Source organism: Pipra filicauda, unplaced genomic scaffold, assembly GCF_003945595.2.
Source record: "Pipra filicauda isolate LSUMZ 115617 unplaced genomic scaffold, ASM394559v2 scaffold80_size11013439_pilon, whole genome shotgun sequence".
Classification (NCBI taxonomy): Eukaryota; Metazoa; Chordata; class Aves; order Passeriformes; family Pipridae; genus Pipra; species Pipra filicauda.
Genome location: NW_024104987.1, coordinates 6,997,484 through 7,019,076, shown reverse-complemented (window position 1 = coordinate 7,019,076; position 21,593 = coordinate 6,997,484). Strand labels below are relative to the sequence as shown.

Here is a 21,593-nt window from a genome sequence, read left to right as displayed (position 1 = left end):
ATGGCTCAGATCCATTAGAGCCGTGCTTTCCCAAGGGACACTTACCCTGCTCTGCCCTGACAGGCTCATCCATCCTCCTCTCTGCTGGGGGAACACGTAAACAGAAGGCGTAGACGGTCCCTCCGTTGGTGCCAGCCCACAGGGACGGGCAGTGGCGGGAGCCTGGAGCAACAAAAAGGCCCATGAGCAAGACACCACCTGTGACATCCCTGGATAACTGCTGTCCCCAGCTATACACATCCTCCCCCTCTGTTTACATTCTAAATATCTTTATTATTAGGGCAGACTTGCCAAGGAAACTACGGGTTCTTAGCACTTCTTTTCCCAACACATGTCCACCAGCAGCCCTGAAAAAGGACACGGCATGTGAGCAAAGGAAAGAGTGCTGCTTCCATGAACCACCACAATTGCTGCATCCATTTTTCACATATTAATATCACACGTGAGCAGAGTAAACTTGTGTAACACATCAGTTTGGGCTCTGATGCACAACCAGCCACCAAAAGGCTCTGCTGGGGACAGGACTGAACTTCAGAGTAATGAGAGAAGGCAAAACTGAATCTAAAATGCCAGATGCCATTCCAGTACATTTGAAAACCACACATAAAGGTTTCATCCAAAGATGAACTACCACTTGCCTGGCATTAGCCAGCAGCCAGAATGGCTACATAACAATTCTGCACGACAACATATGCTCTTGTTCTATATTAGCTTTTCAGCACGGCACAAAGTAGGACACAGGGGGTGCCGAGTTTTGCTGGCAGTAAATCCTAACACACTCCTTGGCAGAAGAAGTTAAAAAAAAAAACAAACAACATTTGGAAGAAGAGAGAGACGCTTTTTGTACTCACTGTCTCTCAAGAAGGTATCAGCAAAATACAAGGTTCGCACAAAGCCAGTGAAAGAGTCTTCTGCCGACCGGGCTTCGATCTTCCGCTGGACGGGAGCCAGTTCCATTTCCTGCAATGTGTCCTGGTCAAATTTGGCATTTGCTTCTTGCACCTTCAAAGATATATACACATATTGTCAGTCAGGGACAGACACAGCAGGGGGAAGAAAGCAGCAGCAACAGAAAGGGACAGCACTGTCATACCAGTGAACTCGTCTTCTGAACTGATCGCTAAAAACGTGACTGCTTTATCTTACAGAGAGCAGCATCAGAAACTGCCATTTCCCCCCTATGCCAATAGCTACTGATTCGATAGTAGGGCTGCAAACCACCTCCTGCTCTAGGCAGTCTCATTAGGACTCTGCATGCTCCAAGATGTAAACAGACAGGACCCCAAAAAGGTGAACCCCTCACCTCTGAGGCACTTCCACTACCTCCTCGCCGCTTCCTACTGGACACGCGGCTCCTTCTGATCCGCCTGAACGACTGACGGAGGGACTTCTTCAAGGACTTCACCCGGGACAGTGGGCCTTCTAAGGCCAACTGGTCACTGGGATGCAGGGTACACCTGGAAGAGGGAGACGGTAGGCACGTGGTCACTTTCTGTTACGGGGCAATCACTCCCAAGAGGCCAACAGGACACACGCAAATGTCAGAACACCCTTATATATCCTTCAAGATCTTCAAGGATGGAATCCAACAAGGCAGGGCTTCTTGCTACAGTGACTGCTCTTAAGAAATTGCTTATCACAGCTTCCTTTGTTAGTAACTCCAGGACATCATTAACAAAGGATTACTACAGACTTCCTGGAAAGATGGCACTTACTTGACAAAGACCAGTCGCTTCTGCTGATGGTCAAAAAGCCCAAAGCCATGGCTGGTACCAAAGGCCACAAGCTTCCACTCAGAGTGCAGGGCCAATGAGGTGACCACAGCTGGTGGCTGACACTGGACAAGGACAAAAGGCTGAAAACCGGCTTCAAATCGAACAGGTCCGTCTCGAGTTTTTAGTTTCTCGTGACCTTTCCACCGATAGCCCTCTTGGTCCTGCAGGAGATCTGCTTCAGCATGGTCCACCACATGTTCTGCATCTTCATCATTCAGTTCCATCACCAGTACCTGAAAGGAAGAGGACAACCTTTGCTACAACTTTCGATATGTAGGCAAGTCCTCCAAGCTGCAGGCCTTCCCTGCAGCTGCACAACTACAGCATCTCTCAGGGCAGATAAGCAACATTAGATAATGCCTCAAATACCAGTTAGAGAAAGCAGAAATCACAGAATGGTTTGGGTTGGAAGGGATCTTAAAGATCATCTCACCCCCCTTCCATGGACAGAGAACCAGACCAGGTTGCTCAGAGCTCCATCCAACCTGGTCTTGAACACTTTCAGGGATGGGGCATCCACAGCTTCTCCAGGTAACCTGTTCCATTGCCTCACCACCTTCAAGTAAAGAATTTCTTCCTATATAATATCTAATCTAAACATACTCTTTTTCAGGTTGAAGCCATTTCCCCTTGTCCTGTCACCACATGCTCTTGTATAAAGCCCTTCTTCATCTTTCCTGTCGGCTCCTTTCAGGTACTGGAAGGCTGCAGATGAGTCATCCCAAAGCCTTCTCTTTTCCAGGCTGAACAAACTCAACTCTCTCAGCCTTTCCTCACAGCAGAGGTGCTCCATCCCCCTAATCAACTCGGTGGCCTCCTCTGAAGGGTGAGTGTCCTTCCTGTGCTGGAGACCCCAGAGCTGCATGCAGTGCTCCAGGTGGGGTCTCACCAGAGCAGAGCACCATGAAATTCCCAGAAAACAGATCAATTTACCACTAGAGAAATGAGCATTTTAAATTTTAACATCTCTCCAGGTTGCACTGTGACAACCCACACTACAGGCAAGATTCACAATGACTGTTTGCATTCCAATACCTGTCCTGCTGTACCAGCTACAGCCAAGTATCCACTGTATTTACACAGGTAGATCTTCTGGATCCCAAGTCTTGGATCATCACTGTAAGGGTCGAAGGTACCAACCTAAGTGAGAGAATAGAGAGTGGCTGATCTTTAACTGGGACAAGAATCAGAAATCCTCAGGTTTCCAGAAAGCTTCTAAAAGCAACATCCTCTCTCACCTTGCGAAGTGGAGGCCACTCATCCTCACCCAGGGTGTTCATGTTGTCATTGGGATCAGCATCTGTGAGAAACACTCTCACTGTGCTCAGCTTGTAAAGGAGGTGTAAGCAGACACCAGATGCATCCCAAAACCGCACCGTGCCATCTTCATGCCTGTGGGGGGGTTACAGAAACACATCACACAGGAGAACAGCACATGGATGGCAAAACAGAGGGGGAAAACAACCAAAGAAACAAACCACGCTGAGGAACAAGCTACAAAGAGAAAGGTTTTTGACTTCTTGGGTTTTTTGGTGGGTTTTGCTTTGTTTTACGTTGTTGGGTTTTTTTAATCCAGTTTGTTCTCAGTGATCTGACACCACTGTACAATTTAAGATTATGCCAAAGAAAACATGGAAAAGGAAAATAGTGTAGCATATGGAAGGAACAATTCATCCTGACAAAAATGCTGTTTGGGGACAGCGGGGAAAAATTAAAATTGAGGAACACAAAATCAAGCTTTAATCTTAGTTCTCCAGGTGAAAACTGGCAACAGTCTTCCAACACAAGGTAGGAGCTTCTAACATGCTCCATCAAGATTGAAGTCTGAGGAACAGCCCACTGAAACTCTCAGAAGTGCTTTTCAAAGAAAATTATACATTTTTATGCAATGAGACCACCTCTTGATAGCTACTTCCACCTCTTAGCTAGGTCTGTTCATGCTGATCAAAGCAGAGAAGAGCCCAAGCTAACCTCTACTTTGAGACTCAGGGCAGTGTGAAGTAGTGGGGAAAATGCTTCAAAACCTTCAAGATTAAGCTCCACTTTTACACTGCTCCCTTTGAAGCAGTTTGGATTACTGCTTGCACCCCTATGTTGTTTGAGAGGAGAATGGATAACACATCAAAACTACAAATCAGCCAGATTTCTTGGTTATCTGTGGACATCACAACGTGTCAGAAGCAGCAGAATCAGTTGGCTTTACAGAGGCAGCAGCACAGCTTTTGGAAGCTGCACTGTAAAGCTGCAGCCTTCTCCCTACAAGATGAGCAGACTTTAATCTCATGGGAAAGCCTCAGTTAGTTCAAAAGGGGGAACTGAAACTGGAAAGGGCTCCTTGGTTGTTATCAGTGCAGTACATACCCTGTCAGCAGCAAGTCCCTCTGCGGAGGATCTGGAGCTATGTTGGTGCCACCATCAATCGGCCACGGCTACAAACACATTAAGAGAAGATTGTGACTCCCTAGGCAGTGACAGTGTGAAAAGAATATAAAGTCAGCAGGAGAACATGAACTTCAGTGCAAGTGGCAGTGAAACAGTCCACGCTGTTAGCTTTTGTTTGGACTAGATGCTCCCGTTCTGACACCAACTGTGCTTTTTAGAAGACGCTCCACACATCTCCTCAAGAAGCTGTGCCAAAAGCTTCATGCTTTTACACGAGAACTTTGATACCACTGACAGCTGGGAACACTCAGACTTTCCCTCTGGCTTGTCAAAGCTTAAAAAAATAACACATTTTAATTCCCCAGAGTGAGTCACTGTATTGGTGGTGCTCTGGGAAAAAGCCTCTCTCGACCCTATTAAGAGGCAGGACAGCGTCTGGTGGGACTCATCCCTCCACAGCCCGTCAGCAGCACAGACCACCCACACTCTGGGCAGCCCTGCTGGTCTTAAACACATGGGAACACCCCTGGGAACACATTAAAGCTGCCATACCATACTGGAGTAGTGGATGTTCTGCTTGCTCCCAGCGCTGATGATCCGCTCCCACAGCTTCAGTGGGATGTTGGAGACGTGGTGTGAGCAGGTGATGGCTGAGCAGTGCAGAGAAGCCAGGTATGGAGGGTGGACTGCTGGCCAGCCTGCAGTTTTCAAGTCTATAACCACCAGCTCCTCTTCTGCCAGCACCACCATGGCAGAAGGGTCATCAAACTCTGCAGAAACAGGATTTACTGAGGCTCACAAAACTGGCCGTCCAACGTTAACAGGAACAAACTTCCTGTGAGGCTTCTTTGAAAACTGGTATCACAGAGCTCCACATAAACATTTTTTGCTGGAAAAACCTTAAATTCCTCTGGGCTTAGGCTTAACTGGGCCTATCAAGGCACTAGTATTAATGGATTTAAAGACACTAACAGATTTACTGCAAATTCAAGTTTCTTTACATCATTCCTGGGACTGCCAGAGTGACCTCTGACAGATTCCACTGCAGGATAAAAAAAATCTGTTATCAACACACGTGGTTAAATAACACAAGTTCATATTTGTTATTGTAACAGCCAGAATTCCAAAGACTTTACTTACAGCTAATCAACAGCATTGGGTGGAAAGACATGCATACACCCCAGCAGTGACCCATTTAGTGCTGTGTTAGGACCACAGTCCATCCAGGCTAAGCTGCTTAAACATGCTAATGCCTTGGGTTCTGCACAATGCTCCTCTGCCTGAGCTGACAAGTATTTACAATTCAGCTCTCTTACTTCTCATTTTCTCCGCTTCTCATATGTTGTGGCACATCATCTGGACTTTCTTTTTAAAGAGTGTGCATATCAGCTAATAATTCTTATGTATATTAGGCATGATTACAAAAGAAACATGTTAGTGGAACTTGACTGATGACATCTAACGCAAACAAGAATTTTAATTCTAGTTACAATGAAAAATCTTGAGTGAAGAAAAAAATTCAGTCTACAAAGACATTATTGCAGTAAGGTTCTTGAGACAGCCACAGCAGCAACTGGTGGGGAAAACCAAAACCACAGATCAGTTCACACCAGTAACAATTAACAGAGCTCAGAAATCTGAGTGGATGTAAAGCTCTGACTAGCCCCAGCCATAACACATCACTAATTAGTTTTGTTTCTTCATGAAAAAATATTTTCTGTTCAGTTCTACTTTGCTTCCCCAAGTGCCTCTGTTTGCAGTCGCCCATAGGGCTTCTGAACAAAATAAATAATATCACACCTCTACTACACTATCCATGATCAGCCCTGCACTCTGCTGCTGTCAATGTTAACCACAAGCACTTGGTTTTAACAATATTTTTTTCCCTGCAAAGACACATGTCTGAGTTCACTGCTTATGGCAAGAATCTATTTTAAGTTGCTGAAGTAGCAAGCACACTAGAATTTGTCATGATTGCCATACACTCATCCACCTAATTTAAAAAAAAAAAAAAAAAAAAGAAAACAGGAAGGGCCAGTCTTCTAAAAATTGTTTCCACAGCATATTCAGGGTAGTGGAAAGTCACCAGCTCTGACCATGCTGCAGTGCACAAGCTTTGTGCTTATTAAATTAAGTGGCTTTGGTATACAATTAATACCTTCGTATTGCCATTGCAGGGAAGACTTTGCTTAGGGGCAAACAAGGCAAGCCACGTAGATCCACTAAGCTTAGGCAATCAGCCACAAGGAAGCTTGTTAACCACAGAAACCTCATTTTATTGTAAAAAACTTCCTCATCTAAGTGCAAAAGCTTCAGCTTCCTGCAGCAGCTGCTGTCTGAACCCACTAGAATTCGTGTTAACGAGATAATTCAGTCCTTGGGAAGTATAAATATAGAGCCTGTTAGTTTAGTTACTTCATCCTAAAGGATTTCTAATCATATCCAGAAACCGAACTTTAAGTAGTCAAACTCTTACATAAAAAAACCTCAGACTTCTTTCATCTTTAAGACTTTTGTTCTGTCATCGAGAATCACAACTCTAACGATTTCACAGAAAGTAAAAGGGTCTCATTTTTTAACACTAAAAAGGTATTAAATCTGAGGTACTGAACAAATTTAATGGCAGTGTGAGCTGTAGGCTCTGCACACTTGGAGGATGCTTATAAAAAGAAGAATGTTACAGTTACTGTGGAAATAAGGGGAAGAAAGATCTTCAACAGAAGCAAGAATCTGACAAGCTCCATACAATCTGAGGAATGAAAGCTATTCAGTTTTCAAATGGTTTACATTCATGTTCACCAGTAGTAACGAAATTAAGTTGTCTATATAATGACCCTTGGTTTTATGTCACCCTTTGCTGATTTATTACCCAGAGCTCCAGCCATAAATCCAGGTAGTAATTAAAAGAAACAGTGTCTCAGTGGGAGTAAATTCTGGTCTTAATTATTAGCTTTCTTTGAAGTGTTTTCTTTGAAACAGCAATATTCAGATCCTCATTTCATGACCTGGTTATGTCCAGTGTCCAGCTTAAACAGACATAAGCTTAAGAAATCTTCTCCCATTAATAGAATAGCTGAATAGCTTCTCTTTTTTTGAGGAATGTATGGCATTTGTAAATAGCTCGTTCTTTATATCAGTATTTTACACTTCACCTTTAAATGGCAAATCTTTTACAGCTGGATTCAATCTGAAGGGTCTTTTCCAACCTAAACGATTCTGTGATTCTCTGTTAAAGTCTCAGAAACTCCCCAAACAACTGACCTCCTTATCACATTTCATATGCTATTTATACCAGGCAGATTTCCACATGCCTACACAGCCACCCTAATTCCTCAGTAATGCCCTTTCCTCACATACCTGCAGTAGGCTCGGAACTGAAGATTATAAAGAAGTCTATCACCCGTGATGTGAAGTCAAAGGCTGTTTGCTGGCTGCCATGGATAACAGAGATACTGTGCCGGTCTCCATAGCTCGCCCGGGGCATCCCTCCTTGGAATATAATGTAAGGAAGCCTTAAGAGAAAGAGAAAATTAGAGTGGGGTGTGCTGAAGTGAGGAATGAGCACAACTTCCAAGACATGAGGCAAGTCAAACTCTGTCAAAAGGCTTTTATGATGTTACCCTGAAGGGCTGCTATGGCATTGTGTGCTACCCCCTTTAAATGCCTTTAAACATGTGAGAGTGAAGGGATACACCACAAACTCACCCATTTTTTGTTGTCTGCCAGTAAATCTTGGAGATGGCCTTGCAAGGAAAAGGACCTAAGAGAACAGACATTTTCTGTAATTCAAGAAGGGCATCTTTACGTAAGAAGTTGCTTATTCTACTTCACCCAGGTCACCTCACCCTCCACGTCAAGGGCAGCCACCTGAATTAGTAGGCACCAGCATCACCTCCCTAGACCAAGCCACATCAGAAAAGTCTTCTGGGACACACTGACCACAGCAAAACACAGCTTAGACTCGGGGAAAGCCTCTGATGGCTAACAGGGAATGGAAGTGCTGCTGGAGAATCTGATTAACTAGAAAGGATTGTTGAAAACACAACCATTCCTGAAACTAATGTACAGGTGATAGAGCTTTAGAAGCCTCTCTGTGCTTGAAAAGATGAGGTCATCCCCATTTGATGGGTTTCAGCAAATCAGAGGCTTCATTTCATCACTGCTCAGGTCATCAAAAAATACACTCAGCTCACTATTAATTACAGAAGATCCAAGGAACTCCTGCTGAACAGGACACCCACTGAAACAATGAGCTGAATCACCATCACCTTTCTTCGTAAGGGGCACTAATTTTGTCAACACACTTGCTCTCCATGTTCTGGACAGACTTCAACAATGTAAACGAGTTTCAAATCCAAGAAAAAAGCTGGACTGAAATCTCTTAGTTCAGGTTCATGACCCATTCAAAAGGCAGCTCTGCATTTTGCCATTAAACACTAGGGAGAATGTGACTTGAATATCCCACACAAGCACAAAATTAGTTTGAGTTTACAGAAGTATGCTACAATTAAACCTCACTTACTGACCATAAGGCACAGTGTTTTCCAGAGGCTCCGGCTGCCTGTTGTCACTGGATACTGGCCACTGGGTGTAACTTCCATCGTAGTGACAACTAATGAATTTACTGCCATCCCTCTGCCAGTAGAGGTTTTCCAGTTGCTGAAAAGAAAGGTATACAATGACTGCTCTCCAGAGAGCTGTTACCCCCTCAAAATCAACTCTTTCTTACTAAAAAACCAGCTTTGTCAGGCTCTCCCTGCACCTACTTGTCTTCAGGGTGCCCTGAGAGGTGAGAGCCCTTTCTCCCCAGCTGAACTGGCTCTGGACTGAATTAATACCTGGCTGCCCAGGAAATGGTGTGTCACTTTGTTATTCTGCAGGTCCCAGAGGACAATCAAACCCCTGCTGTATCCAATCAGGATCTGGTCAGGGTTCTTAGGATGTTCTCGAAGGGCTTCTACCAATTCACACGATCTCCTGTTACAGTTATCTTCTGGCACCCTGCAGAAGAGAAAACCAAGAAAAGCTGATTCCAGGCACAACCTAAAATGACTGTATTAAAAGGTGTAAGAATGAGAAATTAGGCAACAAAAAGTTCAAACAGGTAAGCGCAGTCTTTCCACAAATCCTTCAAGCAGCAGAAAAATCTAATGTAAGCCCTCACACCAGGCCTGCCACATGGACATGCACCCAGTCCTCTTTTCTTCAGGGAAAGGCCAAGGTTTACAATGAATTCCAGGTCTGGATCCCAGAAGCGTAAAGACAGTCTGAACCAACCACCCTATTCTCTTACAGAATAAAGGTAAGATGGAAATGTCAGTAGGAGACAAAGACATGAAGGAGGACAGTTTTCAGCAGCACTTGAATCTCCAGAGTGATAAAATCCTCATTTGGAGAAAGCAGCATCAGTAGTTCTGCCAGTGGTTGAAAAAATAAACAGGTAACTGCAGCTAAACATCAACTTTTTTTTTTTTTTAAAAAGTAAACACAAGGGCACAGGGTTTGCAGATTTACCCCAAGTGCCTCCTGTATCACTGCCCACATGCTGGACCTCCACAGTGACAGTATGGGGTTGAGCAGGACAGAAACTGTTACTGAACACAGCAGGACCCAAAGTCTCTTTTGGAGGAGTCACGCGGACCTGGACAACGCTTAACACAACAGCGAGGCCCCAGAGGGTAATCTCGGGTGACATTTGAACAAAGGATGTGTCTGCTAACGGGATTCCACCCCTGCCCAGCCCTGTCTGCTCGCTCACCGCTGCAGCACAGCCTCGGAGGTGATGGTCCTGTCCTCCAGCACCCGGAACGACGGAAGCTCCACCACGAAGATGTTGCCGCTCTCCGTGCCAAGGTACAGGACTTCCCGTGAGGAATGGGGAAGGACAGCTGTTATCTGGGTGGCACTCGGTGGAGACCTGGGGATGCAGATGCAGAATTTAAGAGAACTAACAACTCGACACGGACGTTTCAGAGAGTCGTGGAATCGTAGAACACGCTGAGTTGGAAGGCACCCATCAGGATCACCAAGTCCAGCTCCTGGCCCTGTGCAGGACACCCCAAAAATCACACATTCACAGGTGTCATTTGTTCTATAGGCAGAGATTTTGAGCCAGGCATGGCTCTTTTGAAGGAGGAAAACAAGCTCGAAGACAGAAGACCTTTGACAAGCACATGGACAAAGAACCAGACACCTTTTCACAGAACCCTCTCTTCAGTGTTCCTAAAGCAGCTGAAAGTAGTCCACCTAAAACTGGCAAAATCAAATGAAATTCAAACCATAACAGTATTTTAAACTCTGACCTAAGAGGTGCTTAGATTTACCTAACCTTAACAGCTCCTATACTCACAGAAGTGGATGCACAGTATTTTAAAAAATATCACCCTTTACACTGGTTCAACACTCTTAAAAGCTGGTCTCCCAGGCCCTAGCCAACTCCTGTTTGGTTTCCATGGATGCTCTTCCAAAGGATTCAGAGTAAGAGGCTGTTAAGAACAGGAAAGACTCTATCTTACAAAATAGCAGAATTGTCTTACTTGCTTATCCCCAAACTGGCTCAAAACCCCTCTTGTGGCTTACCCTGGTGGCCCCTTCAGGGTGAAGCGATGCTCCTCCCGCAGCTCGGATGCTCCTCCGTGCTGCTTCAGGCTCCAGAGATGCAAACTGTTGTCATCCAGCAATGTCACCAGCTGGCACTAAAAAACCACACAACATGCTTTTTTCCAGAATCACAATATTAACTATAACACAGTGAATTTAGCAGTAAAGTTGCTGCTGTTCGTAATTCTCTGCTAAAACAGGACTGGGGAGCCGGCTCAGCTCTTTACAGCAGTGGATAAACATTTGCAGCAATGGGATTTGGGGGGTGGAGGCAGACAAGAAGTAGCCTAAAGGCTAAAACCCCAGGTATACAGGGCAGAGGCACAGGTTATCACTGAGGGGGATGGCAAGGCTTCAGGCTCCTGGAGAAGATCAGCCAGGGCTGTAAAGCCCAGCAGTGCAGCCACAGGCTGTATCTCACCTCCTCCTGGCTCAGCACAGGTTTGCTGAACACACCCCAGCTTTGGGTGGGGCTGACACAGTCTGCTACACCACACTCCTCACATTCTTCGTGTCCAACCTCATTCTGGAGGGTTGTGTCAGAATCCTTTTATGAGCCCGGCCCTGCTGGCTGGATGTTCAAATTGAAGCATTTTACCTGCTGCAGCCACACCTGGTGCAACACTCCCCATGGGAGTTTCAGTTTATACCATTAGTTAAGCAAACAGACACCCAAAACCGCCTCAAGAACTAAATCCCTCTCATAAAAAGGCCACTTGTGCTATACTGGGGGCATCAGGCAACAAAGTCTGTGGCCAAGACACCAGTCTGACAGTCAAGGGAAAGGAAAGTGGTCAGACAGTCACCAGACAACTGGAAAATTCTGCTTTCCTATTTTTAGTTTGTGGCAATAACTGTTCAGCAATCCCCAGGAGCAAGATTCAATACCCCCAAACACAAAGGCAACAAACTTAACAGCAGGCAAGGAGCAGTGCTGTTTTGAACTCCTGAAAATAATTAAATCAGCTCAGCAGCAGCTCCTGTTCTGTCTGTCATGCAGAGGAAAGATCACCCAGCCCTACTGAAAAAACAGAGGCTGCAAAAAGAAAAAAAAAAAAGGAAAAAAAAAAGGAAAAGGAAGTCCTTGCTTCTGCAGCAGATTGCTTGAACTATCCTGGCCTTATTACCATTCCCACTATGTTGCTGGAGATAAATGACTAACAGTTATGAACAAGAAAGCTACTCTTTAGTTTAAAGCTTCTTTTTTAGTTTTACCAAGCATCTCCACAGCAACAAGCACTGCTGAGAGCACAAAATACACTGGGATAAACCTGTCCCAAACAAGCAGCATTTGAATATACTTGGTAATAGGAGCCCAGTTTCCTGAAATAAAATCAACACCTGTTTAAGAGAGATCTACATAAGTCACAGAGGTACTGAAAATACACTTACCTGATCAGGTATAAAGTGAATCTGCATTACAGTGTTGTTTTCTTCATGTAAACCCATGAACTCCACCCCAGGAGCACCGTATCTGATGAGTTGGTTGAGGATCTACAGTATTTAAGGTGACCCACAGCTACAATTAATTGATAAGAAGCTTGCTAGCAAGCAAGAGGAAAAAGAGATTAGTTTGAAACCATGTTTTACTGTTGGTGATCTGGACTGAAAGGAATCAGTGCAAATCTACTTTGATTTTACATGCTTGTGGCAGGTTATGGAGAACACAGAAGTTTACTTCTTCCTTCCAGCATATGCAGAAGAGGTGCCTGGACCCTGTTTTTTCTCAGGGATATTTCGTGGTTTCCCAGACACTCCAATCCTGCTTAACTAATTTGTAACCAAGAGACAGATGGTTACTGCCTGCATGTGCAGTCCAGCCTCTGAGCACAAACAACACCAGGAATGAATGATTAAGCTGGCAGAGACAGCACCAACTTTTCCTTTCTGGGCTGGGTGATACGCCTGTTTTACAACTTGCCTGGCTGGTACTGTGCCATGGGAAACACCTCAGTGCCTCACATACACACAAAAATCAGACTGGACATCGTTGGCTAAAAAAAAAAAAAAAAATAAAAAAATTACCACCTTCAATGTTTAGACCTTTAATTCCTGGATGGTCAAAAACTCAGGAAGCTGAAAGCATTTCTGAGTTTAGCTTTAACCTTTGAAATAGAATTGCTTCAGGAAAAAAAAAAAAGGAACCCTGCCCCAAATATTTAAACAACCCTGGAATTTACAACATGAAGGATTGCTAAACTTAGGCCAGATCTAGTCTGACCTTCTGCATAGCAAAAGCAGAGTCTTGTTTAATATCTGCATCAGCTCAGCTTCTGGTTGAGCTGTAGCTCAGCTCTCAGAAGGATAATCCCACCCTGATCAGACCAAAATCACACTGAATCTTGGCAAACTCTTTCAGCGTTCCAGTAACCTTTGCCTGCAAATTTATACTTAGTTTAACTTTTCAAATGTGTTCAAAGTTGCGCGTTCTGAATGGGTTGGAGAAATCCAGCCCAAGTTGTTCAAAAGATACAGTTTGATGGCTCCTGACCGTGTCCCGATGGCCATAAGGCGGAGAAATGGGCTATAGCCCAGAGCACTGGGTTGGTGGGGAAATCCATGCTCCACAGTCTGGTAGAGAGAAAGAAAAATCATGAGCAACAGCATGTTTCATGGGCTCTGTGGTACAGAGATAAAAACCAGCTGGTACATATGGCATGGCAGTCTGAAATACAGCGTGTGAAGTCAGCTTTTTCTCTTGAAGTGTGTTCAGACACAGGTTAGATTTGCTGAACAAACAGCCTAAGGACGAATATATTCCAAGTACCCCTGGCTCCACAGGCAGGATGTGCAGAAGTATAACAGAAATGAAAGAGAAATATCCTGAAAACAGTAGCCCAAGCAGCTCCTGATGTTAAGATTATAAATAACTCTGCATAAGCACAGCTTAGTCAGTCAATACAACACACTCCATCACTCCACATCAACTTCAATTCTGTAAACCAACTGCTCAGCACAATTTCAAAGTCTGACACAAATACTGAGTCCTGTAAGACCAGCTTTATCTGCCACATTCCACACAGGTCAGCCTTCCTGACCTCTCTTGGTGACTGACATCAAGAAATGGTGGTGCAAAGCAATGGAGAGCTGTGAGTGAGCACCAGTGCTCATCAAGGAAACTAAACAGATTTACTATGGGCAGTCAGGAAAAGTAATGTAACCCATATCCATTTTCCAGAGAGAACACAAGGAATGCTGGAATTTAATGAGAACAGGAGCCTGCTAGGCCACTTCACACTAATTCAAAGCCATTTGGGACTAAAAAGATGTCACTGTCATAGGGAGCAGTATATGATGCTTGGCCTTAGTGGCTTCCCTAAAGTACAATTCACCAAGAGGAAGATTTGGAGCGTGTTGTACACCCCAAACTGAGCATGGCTAGTGGATTTACAGGCCAGGGAATAATATTCTGCCATACTTACAAGGATGCAACCAAGCTGTTTAGAAAATAGCTCAGTCAGGTATTTAGAAGTGCTAACGTACAACTGTTATCATAGTTTAGGCAAAACAAGTGTGTGTGAGTTCACCAACATACAGCCATGTAAAAGAGGGGTTGGTGTGCCCAAAGATCAATAGGGCTACTTCCTGGAAAACACTGTTATCCTCACAGGCCCAGCTTCTGGAAAATACCTTCTTCTAAAGCAAGCTAGTCAGCTGCAGAATAGGAATTCATTACCCTCATGGTTAAAAGAAAATAACAAGCAGAGAACCCTCCATCTACAGAAGCAAGCACTTGCACCTCACTCCCATCCTCATTTCCATCTTGCCTTTGAAGCAAAGCTACCACATTTTATGCTTTATTCAGCCTAAAAGAAACACCTGGACTTTATTTCCTGCAGAGTGATTTCCCAACTTAATCCCCTGCACAAGAATGAAATGAAGCTGGTTTCATTTCTGTGGTCAGGCCATTAGCCTGAGGTGCTCCCAGCTGCTGCAAAGTACTTTAATGCCCTTTTACTGTTCCTCCTCAAAGACACAGGCAGAGGAGGATACAGCTTACTCCATATCTGCCAGTTTGCTCCATTTTTAGCCATTTGATCACAATTCATAAGCTGTAAGAAAAGACCTCCTTCCTCTAAACATCAGTTACCCCAGTCTGAAATCCTCTTAGGGGAAGATGAGCCACTTTAGCAGATATAAAACTGGAAATACTGAAGCATTTCCCAATTTTCTGCTTGCCAACTCATTAAACTGGGCTAAAGAGTAGTTACTAACTTTTTATCTTTTACAGGTAGTAAACTAAGATTAATACTACCAGCTCCAAGTCCACTAAGTTTACTTCCTTTTATGATAACTTAATATTCAGCCTTACTTACTCATATTCTAAGAAGGTTATTTAAGTGTTAGGTTTGATTAAAAACAAATTTTGAGAAGTCAATCTTTTTAATATCACCCTTGAAGTTGTTGCTAACCAAACTTTGCATAGTTACACATATAAAACTTCCTAGAGGAGACTGTATGAAATTAGGAATTTATCTATGGACTCAGAATTGAAACAGGGGAGTTTCCAGCACAGGCAAAGAGGAATTGCTCTGTACCATGACAGCTACTGAGACAACACAGAAAAGCTTCCTAATTATCAACGTTGTGGGAGGATGAAGCTATGGTGTACAATTCTGGGAAGAAGATTCAAGGTATCACATTATCTTAACAAGAAATCAGACATTTAAATGAATCAGGTGTAGCCCAGGCAATAAACACCACTCCAATCCACTCTCACCCAAAACAAAGTGAGGAACTTGTTAGGGAGACATCAGTGTAACTCCACTGTTTTAGTTTCAACTTGTTCACAGTCACTGCACTGTCATGTTATCAGCACAAGTAGGTGTAATTTTCAATGACACATCAATTAGAAACTGTGATTATTCCGAGATTTAATCCAGTCCAGAAGATAAAGCTTTAGCCTCAGAAAATCATGACTTATACAATACTGTACTGCCTGTTAGGGAGCTGTCAACACTAGCTTTAATACTGGCCTAATTATATCTTGGGTTTGATGTGTTAATTTGTAAACACATTAGACAAGTCAATAAAGCTTTAATTTTCAAGTATGAGACCTATGAACTGCATAACCAAGTGTGCATCATTCAGTAATAATAATAGGAGGGTAATTTTTTCTCCAGGTTTTCATTCAACAAAAAATTTGAAGTACCCCCCTCATTCCACAGGCAAATTTGCAAAAGAGAAGTATCAGCAACAACAACAGTGTGCTGCACAACTTCTCAAGGACCACAGCAAATGGACTAATGTTTACTGATAGCTTTGAACCTCAACCAAGATGCCCATAAGAGGTAACAAAGACAAATGAATGACATAAGAAGGGAGTTGATTCCACAGCTGGGCAATAAAGGCTTCAGGGTGGTTTGGGGGCTGTATTTGACACCACCAGAGCCAGGCATTCACATTCACTGTCCTGATTACCCAGATCTTTTCCTTGTGCTTATTTACACCTAGTTGTTAAATCACAGCAAGTCAGCTTTCCGTGGCCTCCTTTCCTCCCCTCTCTGGGGCAGCTTTCATCAGCCAATCCTTTCACCTGCTCAGCAGGTAAACCCAGCAGGGGGGAGCGAGGGGGGCAGGAGGCAGCAGAGGTTACAATGGAGCCTTTCAGCAGAGCTGAAAGAAGAAACTGGAGTGCCCACAATGTGCCCTCCTTCTCAAAAGGGCCTTTGTTTCTTTGGGGAAAGGTGGGAGCTTTCATTTTCATTTTCCTCAGACCACAGGTTTGTCAGACTCGGTACAAGTAAGGCTGATGTCAGCAGCACCAACTAACAGAGATGCTTCGTGTCAGTCACAGTTACTGCAGGAAAAACGTGGCCAAACTGAACAGTTGTTCCCAGCCCACACTAAAGCTGTGCCGATGAAATTCAGCTCTGTCCTCCTCCTTTCATTTCTCTCTGCTTCTCCTCTCAGGTTGTTTTATGACAAAGCAGAGCCAAACCCAACCACAGGCCATACAAACCCTGTCCCTTTGTTAAGTCGCCTTTTGAAGGAACAGTGAAGCCTGGATGTGCTGACCCCCCTTTGCACAGACACCAGTTCAGATTTCAGGTAAGCCATCCATCCATCACACCCATCAGCAGACGGGTAGGAAGGCTGAAAACAGGGGAAAAAACACGAAGCCATAAATTAAATGCAATGCTCCCAGTTTGGTAACATTCAGCTGTAAGACAGGCTGGTTCACCTGTGTGTTACCCATCATCTAGTCTGACAATGCCAGCCTGAACATGTTCATTCTGCAGGGCTTGGACTGAGCCAAAGGCATCCAAATACTACTTCCAAAAGCAGGATAAACTTCAAGAAGTAGACTGCCAAGTCCACATACCTTATCCTTCATTCTATCCACTGAACTAAAAACAGATTCTCACAGCAGGTACACACAAGCATGGGAAGTTCTTACTCATACAGAGAAACAGATATGCAAAGCTAATTGACTAACAGAGTTTAGGAAGGTGTTTTTTTGAAACAAACAAATTTGAAGAGCTAGTCCAGTGGTCAATCAGTCCTTTAAAACCATCTGGACCACCTCTTATCCAGAACAGAAATGCAAGAGAGAAACATTGAAAAGATCACAGCCTATTTATACCTGACAGAATAAACAAACAAACAAAAAAATCATCCACCACCAATCAAGTAGACTTTTTAAATTGAAGTCCATTACTAGGTCAGTGTGGTCAAATACATTCCACAATATTAACACTAAACCTGTGTGGCAAAATGCATTTATATTCAACTTCTGGGTAAAATGAGGGCAGGAATCCCCAGTGCTTTTAAGGTACAGACCTTCCATTTAGTCATGACCCGCATCACACACTGAAGAGGTGCAAATCCACCGTGCAATTTCTCTGATCAGCAACTTTATAGTCCCACAAAGTATTTCCCAAGCAGGTTCTTAACCAGAAGTCTTTCAAAGACCTCAAATAACAAGTGTTTAAAAACCTGCTTACCAGCACTAATGTGCTTGCTTTAATAGCACATTAGACAAGGACAGCCTTGGCACACAAAGCACTATGATTCTTGCCTCCTTGGAGCCACAACCTTCAACAGCTCAGAATTAAGGTCTGACTTTCCCAGACCTTCTCAGTCTACCTAGCTGTGAGTAGATGTTTATTGGATCAAAGGGTAGAGGCTTTCAAATGACCCATTATCTCTGGAAATACTGGAATGGGAGACACAAGACTTGGGAAAAAAAATCCATGATTTGTATGCAAGAAAAAAAGTATAGTGTAAAAGATTCTGGTATAATGTTCATTCCCTTCTGATTCTTATTAGAAAAGAACAAGTTACTGTCGCTTAAAGGTGCAAATGCATTTTACAAGGCCTTTAATTACCAAGCTGTTAATCAAAGCAAACCACTAGGAAGTGTCCAAAGTTGTCTCCCCAGAAACAAGATGCAATATTTACCTTCAGGACTGAATCAAATGGAGTCACAAATCCTGATGTCAGCTTCTAATATATTTGGAAGTTTCCCTCTGCTGCAAAAGCTAGTTCTTTCAACCCTGTTTTGCATCATCCAAATTAGTCTGTCTCTGGCGGGGGAAGTTTAGCCAAACATTCTCATAAGAAAAAGGCATATTCAAGGAAGGGACACCCCTGAAGTGGCAAAGATTTTTCCAAGGTGTATATAATTTTATATGCTTATAAGCAATTCTGACCCATCCCTGGGATGTCTTTTCTGAAGCTGACACTGCATTAGCTACGCAAACAGCTCAATCCTGGGCTGCATTTACTGATTTTTCTACTGCATCTGCACTAGCATTTCCTCATGGAAGCAGACAGAAAACAGACCTGAAGCACTCTTGAGTTCCTCAGGGAGGGAGGTATGCATGGAATTGCTGTTGGTTAGTACCAATTACATTAAATCATTTATCTCAAGTTCCACTTTAAGGATCTATCTACACTACAGTTCTAATGAATCAAGGACGCTATTTCCTAGGCTGATTTCATTTATCCATTATACTTTTCAGCAAAATTCCGTTTAAACCTTGGAAATACAAAACCTACAAACATATTTCTGCTCCCCAATGAAGGTGTTAGTAGCCATTAGCCCAGCAATGATTCAATACTAGGCATTTACAGAGATGAAAGCACTATGTTCCTGGCCAGGACTCAAAAGAAAAATGCCCAGAGTGTTGGATAGATAGCACAGCCATTGCCATTTCTTCTTCACAGAGGGAAGGAAAAAAACTAGATACTGATTCAGACTAAGATAATAGAAATTCATTATTAATGGCCACTATGCATCCCAGGTGCTTCCACAGCCTTTAAAATTCACATTTAAAAACAGAGGTATACTTGTAAACCAAAAGTATAATCAAGGACAAAGAACTCTGGTTTCAGCTGCATCACAAGCTGTGGTTCATGTGTATCTCTAGAGAAATATTTACTTTCCTAGCAGTTCCACAAAGACCACCTCTAACAGAAACAGTCACAGTACATAGCAGGACAAACTACAGACCACTCACAGCATATAAAAGCTGCTGTGAAGATCTCTTCTTTCAGCAAGTGCCACTTAACAGCGTGACAATGTCCTTTCTCTTAAAAAGGAAAGCCAGAATCGAGAACATGCTCATGAGCTTAAACAAAACTACTCAGGCACGTCGGGGGGGCGGGGGAAAGGACAGAATCAAAAAAGAGAACAAACCACCTCTCCTAAATTTAACTTTTCCACCCACACTCAAGTAGTTTATCCTTGCATTTACAGGGCACAGAGGCTCAGGATAGATTTGCCTCGCACACATACGCCTTGAAGTCTGAGGAAAGCACCACCATACCTTGTTAAACTGGAAAAGGTCGCGTTTAAGCCTCTCTCGCACTGGATCGTGTCCGGCTCTTAAGAACCTTCTCATCTTCCTTGCTGTAGTATCTTGGCAACAAAAATCCTAACGAAAAAGAAAAGCAAAGCCATGTAAACAAAGGCAGCCTGAGCAGAGGAGCAAGCAGAAGTAGGTTATTTATTTTGGTTTAGCAGGTAACAAATCAGCCAGAGCAGACTGAGACAACACTGCTATCGAGTGACTAAAACCTGACACCACCCCAGCGCAGCACCTCTGCTGCAGGGCTCCACAATGCCATTTTCACATTGATAAAGAAAGCCAGTGCAGATAAAATAGGAGGATTTGAGAAGAGTTTTTACACTTGGCCATTTTGCGGTCGCTTCGGTTGACCTTACCCAAAGAAAAGGCAAAACTGCAGTATTTGCGTAAATATTGAGACAAACCCAAGGGCCAGCTCCGAGGTTCAGGCATTATTGACTAGCATCACGTTTCACCCCAGGTAACCTCCAGCTTTTGAGCTAAAAAGAGAAAGAATCACACTTTCAGCCTGCTCCATGGGTACGGCAGAAAGGGCGCTGTGCTTCCTGCAGGGGAGTTGCATTAATTATTAACTTGCTTTTGTAAAATATCAAGGCCAACTCCCTGCTCAGGGTGGGGGTAGGGGAAGGAAATCTCGCACCTGAGGTTCACTGTGCAGCCAGCAACACAAACAATTCCGTGTGTCCCACTGCCTTGTCTCTCACAGTGACAGGAGGATCCAAGCAGGATAAATTAGACCTGACTTTACAACCCAGCAATCACACTGGGGGTACCAGGCTACAGCGTCCTATTCCATACAGCTCAAGAGGTTGTCACATCTCCCCTCTGCAGAGGTGCTAAGTGATAAGTAAAATGCTGCCAACTCAAGAGCAAAGGTTTGAATCACATCCTGACAATTTACCCTGGTGTTAAGTGCTCCTGCCCTGGCCAACTCTCACTAACTCCAGTTTCCAGTGTACAGACACTCCAGTTGGGATTTTATTTTAATTTGTTGGACAGGAAATTACAGCAATTGGCCAGCTACTCTGTACACAACACACATGTGCAGTGGGGGCCAGAACTTCTGAGGAGCAATGAACAATCAGAATGGATATTCTACAGTAGCCCTTTGTCAGAAGAGATACATGCACACCTGCAGCAAGGTGGGGAGAAGGAATGGAAAAGAGAGGGACCAGGAGCACCAAAGGGACTGTCAAGTGAACAAGAGGGCCCTGGGCCCTTGTTCCAGCCATGGGACTGGAGGGTGACGGAGGGAAGGAGCTTTCACATCTGTACAGATGTGAGTAGCACAGCTGGAAACAAGGTGGCTATTTCTGTGCTCCTGCCAGTAATGATGACCTTTGGTTAATGATTCAAAGCAGTCATTCCTGAGGAGCTGGAATTGCTTTTCAAATGGTCTCTAGCAAGGCCTTACACCAGCTGTGAAGGTCCAAAAGAAGGAAATGGTGTGATAAACAGGATGCTCTACAGGCATATTTTGAGAACTCCTTTTAGAAACTCCCTGAGCTTGAACTTGTACCCTTTTGTTGCATTACTGCCCTTTTACTTTCCTGCTTACACTCCAAAATCTCCAGTCACCTGCACAGCACTGCCTGGAGCTCACCACGCCTGCAATGCAGCCCTGGTTCAGAGGACCAGAAAATCACATGAGGACCAATCACCTGAGTCACTTCCCCAGAATCACCAGCATCCAGGTGACTAGAATATCACCTAGGTGACATTCTAGTCACCTAGAACCACTAGCAGCACCAATTACCATGGAGAAAAGCAGCTCAGAGCAGGGCAGGTACAGGTGTACCTGTGCTTGTGAGCCACCAGCACACGCAGAGGTGATGAATGTGCACAGAAACAAATATAGCAGAGGACCCAAGAGAGAAAGAATAAAAGTGTAGTTTACTTGGAAAATAAATCCTTCTACGATGATTTAGTACCTCAACTGAAATTTCAAAAATTCTATCAGATCACGAGTCTTCCTTCGCCAGACATTCCTGAGAGAGGGACATATTTACACAAAGATACA

General features: G+C 43.9%; 1 protein-coding gene across 3 annotated transcripts in view; it reads right to left on the bottom strand.

Moving 5' to 3' along the window:
* The window catches only part of LLGL2 (LLGL scribble cell polarity complex component 2), a 32,827-nt gene that overhangs the window by 6,117 nt on the left and 5,117 nt on the right, over positions 1-21,593 (bottom strand). For all 3 annotated transcript variants that reach the window (XM_027749841.2, XM_039390327.1, XM_027749845.1), the window contains 17 exons: positions 19,532-19,639; positions 13,231-13,328; positions 12,150-12,231; positions 10,737-10,852; positions 9,916-10,074; positions 8,996-9,158; positions 8,684-8,816; positions 7,863-7,917; positions 7,515-7,669; positions 4,710-4,927; positions 4,137-4,204; positions 3,014-3,167; positions 2,811-2,915; positions 1,716-2,008; positions 1,304-1,457; positions 852-1,002; positions 46-162 (listed from right to left, as the gene is read on the bottom strand). In XM_027749841.2, coding sequence (XP_027605642.1) covers positions 46-162; positions 852-1,002; positions 1,304-1,457; positions 1,716-2,008; positions 2,811-2,915; positions 3,014-3,167; positions 4,137-4,204; positions 4,710-4,927; positions 7,515-7,669; positions 7,863-7,917; positions 8,684-8,816; positions 8,996-9,158; positions 9,916-10,074; positions 10,737-10,852; positions 12,150-12,231; positions 13,231-13,328; positions 19,532-19,606 — 2,296 coding nt within the window. In that variant the 5' untranslated portion in view covers positions 19,607-19,639. The remainder of the gene's footprint in view (positions 1-45; positions 163-851; positions 1,003-1,303; positions 1,458-1,715; positions 2,009-2,810; positions 2,916-3,013; positions 3,168-4,136; positions 4,205-4,709; positions 4,928-7,514; positions 7,670-7,862; positions 7,918-8,683; positions 8,817-8,995; positions 9,159-9,915; positions 10,075-10,736; positions 10,853-12,149; positions 12,232-13,230; positions 13,329-19,531; positions 19,640-21,593) is intronic.